The 5,510-nt window shown below is 36.4% G+C and overlaps 1 protein-coding gene and 1 long non-coding RNA gene across 4 annotated transcripts; one reads left to right on the forward strand and one right to left on the reverse strand.

Moving 5' to 3' along the window:
• The first annotated feature begins 332 nt into the window (after positions 1 to 332).
• LOC145015353 (putative glutathione S-transferase parC) lies at positions 333 to 1,344 on the forward strand. The gene is made up of 2 exons (XM_078973815.1): positions 333 to 695; positions 860 to 1,344. Exons 1-2 carry the CDS (start codon positions 375 to 377, stop codon positions 1,199 to 1,201), a joined length of 663 nt encoding a protein of 220 aa, XP_078829941.1. The 5' UTR covers positions 333 to 374; the 3' UTR covers positions 1,202 to 1,344.
• Positions 1,345 to 1,429: 85 nt separating this feature from the next.
• Positions 1,430 to 4,844, reverse strand: LOC145015354 (uncharacterized). 3 transcript variants are annotated; one of them, XR_013665850.1, is made up of 7 exons: positions 4,622 to 4,844; positions 4,360 to 4,535; positions 4,059 to 4,238; positions 3,744 to 3,892; positions 3,223 to 3,272; positions 2,421 to 3,032; positions 1,430 to 2,354 (listed from the first exon to the last, which is right to left on the reverse strand). It is a non-coding gene; the product is annotated as an uncharacterized LOC145015354 (long non-coding RNA). The 3 variants fall into 3 exon arrangements; XR_013665851.1 differs by having other exon boundaries at positions 2,421 to 2,495; positions 2,856 to 3,032; positions 3,744 to 4,238; XR_013665849.1 differs by having other exon boundaries at positions 3,744 to 4,238.
• Positions 4,845 to 5,510: the final 666 nt, after the last annotated feature.

The following is a 5,510-nucleotide window of genomic DNA, read 5'->3' on the forward strand; positions in this document are numbered from 1 at the left end:
AATGAGTTTTTTTTAACATACAATCCCTTATTTTTCTTTCTGAATCCGTCACTCACTAAAATTATAATAAAATAGTATTACAAAAGTATGTGAATGGAAAAAACAAATGGAATATAGGATCAAATAACATGGATGATTCATATAGTTACTCTTAAAATTACATACCTATCCTTAACTTTTTAATAATATAAACTAATTACAAAATAATCTTATTCTAAATTGTTTGAATTATGATGAAAAGTTGAAAACTTACTCAAGGATCAATCTAAATATAAGCCATAATACGAGGGGGTATAAGTGAAACATGATCATCCGTATAAGTATAACCCAACCCCACCGCACACACTCCCATTACTCCCAAATTTCTTTCAGACATGGTGAAGGAGGAACTCATTTTGGTGAATTTCTGGTCAAGTCCCTTTGGGTGCAGAGTCAAAATCGCTTTGGAAGAGAAGGGGATTCCTTACGAATACAAAGAAGAGGATCTGTTCAACAAATCCCCTCTTCTCTCTACAATCAATCCTGTTTATAACAAAGTTCCAGTACTCGTTCATAATGGAAAATCCGTATGTGAATCGCTAAACATAGTGGAGTACATCGACGAGGTTTGGAGCGATCGATCAACTTCCTTCCTTCCTTTCGATCCATATGAGAGATCCCAAGCTCGATTTTGGGCTGATTTCATCGACAAAGAGGTATTCATGTTCCTTCTATTCTACTTGAGTATTTATATCTGTTAGAGTATCTCCTTTAAGTTATTACATTATTATTAAATTATTATTCGATTAAATTCAAATTTTCTTACATATAACGATTAAAATTACTCTTTGAACTAATATGATTAACTTTTGCTTTGTAGCTATATGAAGCAAGCAAGAAGATATATAGATGCAAAGGGGAAGAACAAGAGAGTGGCAAGAAAGATGTGCTAAGAATCTTGAAATTAGTTGAAGGGGAACTTGGAAACAAACCCTTTTTTGGTGGTGACAATTTAGGGTTTGTTGACATATCACTTATACCATTTTACAGTAGATTTTATACATGGGAAACTTTTGGTAAATTTAGCATTGAAGAAGAGTGTCCAATTTTAGTTTCATGGGCCAAAAGGTGTTCAGAAAAGGAAAGTGTGGCAAAGTCTCTTGTTGATCCAATCAAGATTTACGACTTCATTGTGTATCTCAATAATTATCTCACAAAGTAAATGTTTGGTGGTTTTTGTGTATGTTTTTAATAACCCCTCTGGGCAAGGGGTCGGTGATTTCTAAAATAGAAATGTACTTTTTATGTTTTGTCTAATAAAGGCATGTACTTTCATGTGCACAATATAAGTTGGTTTCTTTGAAAGACTAATGTGTCTTTCTTCTCCGGGTCCATAAATAGCCATCGTAGCGAATCACCGATGTGCAAAAAAATCTCCTCTTTTTTTCTTGTAAAACAATAGCCAACAAAAAATTGGTTAAACAAATGTCAAAGTGTTTTAAAGTTAAAGATAAGGCATTGTAACTCCAAAATATTTAGGTACATGTCTATAATAGCCATGGATTAACATCATTTTTTACTTTCCACCTAAAAAACCAATGAAAAGGCTTCTGATTTAAACAAAAGAAAAAACAAATAAAAAGGACTAATCACAATCCCTTGTTCTCTTCACAACTTTTTCTTTCCTCTTTCTAATAAGGCAGTGGGTTTCACCTTGCGACTTGCTTAGCACATCTTAGGGAGTGGACTTGGCGCCCTTAGCGAGCTACTCCCTCCAGCCTAATAGTAAAAAGAGTAAATTACACGAATGGTCCCTATGGTTTAGGGTAATTTGCACGTTTGATCCCTAACTTATTTTTTTAACTCGGAAGGTCCCTACTGTTTGTTTTTGTTACGCGTTTAGTCCCTGTCTTACATAAAAAGTCTATTTTTCCCTTTATTTTTTAATTTATTTAAATAAACACACCCCTAATCTCACCCTTCTCACCTTACCTTACGTACCGCATTATTTTTTCCTATTTAAATAATAGTCTTTTTAGGTATGATAGGGACCAAGCGCGTAACAAAAACAAACAATAGGGACCAGACACGTAATAAAAACAATCAGTAGGGACCTTCCGAGTTAAAAAAATAAGTTAGGGACCAAACGCGCAAATTACACCAAACCATAGGGACCATTCATGTAATTTACTCTAGTAAAAATGTACGTTATTATTTCCAGCAATTTGAAACTGATACAAGTTGGTTAATTTTCCTGCTATGTGTACATTTGACGTATTTTAAGTCTGATGCTTTTGCCTTCAGTTTTCTTCTTCTCCCGTTGACATTCACACATCGGCTAGTAAATGTGTTTTCTCATCTATTTTAACACAAAACTATAACAAAAGAAAGCAATAAGTCACCAAATGGTGAAGTTGTAGAAAGAGTCATTCAAAAATTACCTGTTTAGTACTGAATTTTGTCTTGCGTATGCTTATCATATGTATCAGCAACCGGCCATTCAAAATTTTCAGCTCCTGTTTATAGAAAAATATGGATTTTAATTGGGACTATGCAGCATATATCACCCATAACAACTATATACTAAGAATTTAGGAAGACATCTTAGACAAACATACCATTATGGGGTAATTAAAGAACTATATGTAATTTTTGCGGTTTAATAAGGCTAACTTATGCCAAGAAAAATATCAACAAAAACTTGATAGATTTTTGTTAAGAGAATTCTTAAAAGATTTTGTCATTTTGATGATTTTCATAGCACTTTTACAGCGACAATCTAATGTATTTTTAACCATAACTTAATATTTAATATTTGATACTTTATATCAACCGACCAATTATGCGCTAATGAACCCATTTAGAATGAAATGAACCTTATAGCACGTGAAATCCTATTGAAGTACATCAACTCATTAGTTGACAAACTCCTTGCAACATGAAAGAATCGATTGATTAAATCATGATTTCCAATGAAAAAAATTAATTTTACGTTAAAAGGTTTCAGTTAAACTTGACTTTTCCTTTAATAGCCTGATGTTAAGTCGCCACCGCTGAAAAAAAAAAACAAAAAAAAAAAGGTCAAATAGAATGATATTGTTTTTTCTGGAATTTGGCTGATATTCAAACGATTCTTAATTTTCACAAATAACTGAAGAGATATAGGACTACAATTAAAGTACCAAGAAGAAAGATTTGAGAGTCGGTTAGTCATTAAAGCAGAGTTCATTTTTTTGAAAATACCTGCAAAGTCGATTAATCATTAAAGCAGAGTTCATTTTTTCTGGAAATGCCTGCAAATAGATAGAACACAGGGCCTTATGTTAATATTTTAATTCAATTTTACATTGATTACTAGTGTATTTACATAAAGGAAGTGCTCATTATAGTGATAACTAACTTACTAAGAATAAAACTTCAAACTTAGTTATATTTTAATAATTTTGTTGAACATGAGTTGCTTCAAGTAATATAATTATTTATTATCTCATTTTCTAAATGATTTAAAAAAAAGGAAAAAACATCGTATTTCTTATTTATTTTTTTTAAAAAGAAAACTTTGTACAACTGATCAATCTACATGGGCTCTTGCTTCATCTCTGCAGATATCATCACAGCTAACAAAAGTATATAAATATGACAACCTTGTATCTACAACGGAAAAGTCAATAACATAGAGTCAATCGGAAGGCACAATAAGATATATAAGGGCACAATAGAGTGAGAACGGAAGGTAAGAAATAGAGTCGGCAATGGAATAAAACCTGGATTCGTTCAAATGGTCCGCCTTACGAAACCCGGAAGATCAGTTATGAGGAGGTCTCCCTTTGTTTTTCAGGGGTGTAGTTCCTACGTCTCCTTCTCTTTTTCTTTACAACAAAATCGCTTGCACTTCTAAGAGTTGTAATCAACACTACACCACCACAAAGTGCAGAAATTGAAAGATAGAAAGGAGGAGGGGGTTTTTTGGTCGTATAATTAGGCGGTGCACCAACAAAAGTCTAGTAATCTAGGAAAGACAATGACATGGAATAACGGTGAGGAAGGATACTTTTGGTTTTCATTGAAGAGACGTTTACCATGGAGTTGAAGTCGGATGGTGATTCCTACTGAACCCTAATCGAATAAAAAACCCTTTGCTATCCGCTACCGGAACAACCCCTTTCTTCCATCACAGTCGACGACAACTCCCGCTGAAGCCTTCATCCTTCTTCTCCGATCAAACTAAGAGCCGATGGAAGTCAACTACCAGACGAAGACTACACCACAAAGGGGCCAATGGAGGTCAACTACTTATACAGAGCGTCCGATTGATCGGTGATACCTTCATAAGAATTCAGAATGAAATCGATTTGAGGTATTAGGAGATTGATTTGATACCTGAGAAGGAGAAGATGCTGGTGGTTTCTTCTATGGCGATGGCCTGAGGGGGATCGAAATTGGAGTAGAAGTGCTTCGGCTCTGGTGGCGATTAAAGCCATGAACGGTGGTGATGTAGGGAGCATCTTTGAAGAAGAAGGAACTGAAGTGTAATGCCTTCAAACATTCCACAACGGCTGTAGAGCTCATCAGAGAGAGTTATGTTGAGAACACCCAAAATGATGCTCAATCGACAAGTTGTACACGAAAGAAATTAGCGTACCAGGTGGAGGTGGGTTGGGGAAAGTCGTCACTTGGAAGAGCATCGGAGTGTGGAGGAACTGGAAGGCAAAAGTCCATTAATGGAGGTGGTGGATCGTGTGAAGCGACCCAAAAACGTATCTAGAAGGATCGAATGGAGTCGGTGGTGTGATCGTCGCTACGATAAACATGACAAAGAAGGTTGGGGAGAAGGTCCTGGAAGGTTGAGAGAGGAAAACCTTAGGTGTAGCACCCGGTTCTGGTATGTAAATCTTATCTGAGTATTTTCCATTTTTAGCCTTGGACTCGGCGAGTCATAGGTCCGACTCGCCGAGTAGGGACGAGACCCAGGACACGTTTAAGTTGGCGACTCGGCGAGTCCATATCCTGGACTCGGCGAGTCACCGCTGTTGGATGAAACCCTAAGTTTCAGGGGTTTGCACCCTATTTAAACCCCATATCCGCCCCTTGCCAGCCCCCATTCACCCCCCAGAGCTCCCAACCCTCGTTCTAAGCTTGTTCCTTGAGAGTTTGAGGCTATTGTGTGTGTTCTTGAAGGCTTTGAGGCAAGAAGGGGAAGAAGATCAAGAGGAAGAAGAGCCATCCAAGCATCATTGTGTTTTTCAGCAGTTTCATTAAGGTATATCCCATTTTCCCCCTATTTCTATGCTTAAGGTTTCATTTAAGACACTCTTGAGCCATTCCCCAAGCTAGTATGTGTATAATGTTTCGTAATAAGTTGATTGGCCTCTAGATCTAGGCAAGATTGAGCTCCAGGAGCTCAGATCTGTTAGCTTTATGGACCCATGTGGCTTGTTCATCCTAGATCTACCCTTTTGAGGCATTTTGAACCCTAAAATCCATATTGGTGAATATCTACACGTAAAGTTGGAAACTTTACATGTGATTCG

The sequence above is a fragment of the Lactuca saligna genome, chromosome 9, assembly GCF_052625555.1.
Source record: "Lactuca saligna cultivar CGN05327 chromosome 9, ASM5262555v1, whole genome shotgun sequence".
In the NCBI taxonomy this organism is placed as follows: Eukaryota; Viridiplantae; Streptophyta; class Magnoliopsida; order Asterales; family Asteraceae; genus Lactuca; species Lactuca saligna.

Excerpts from the sequence above, each read along its gene's own strand:
- LOC145015353 (XM_078973815.1), top strand. The coding sequence starts at position 375 with ATGGTGAAGGAGGAACTCATTTTGGTGAATTTCTGGTCAAGTCCCTTT. Across the intron at positions 696-859 it reads CTGATTTCATCGACAAAGAG|CTATATGAAGCAAGCAAGAA; the intron begins GTATTCATGTTC and ends TTTGCTTTGTAG.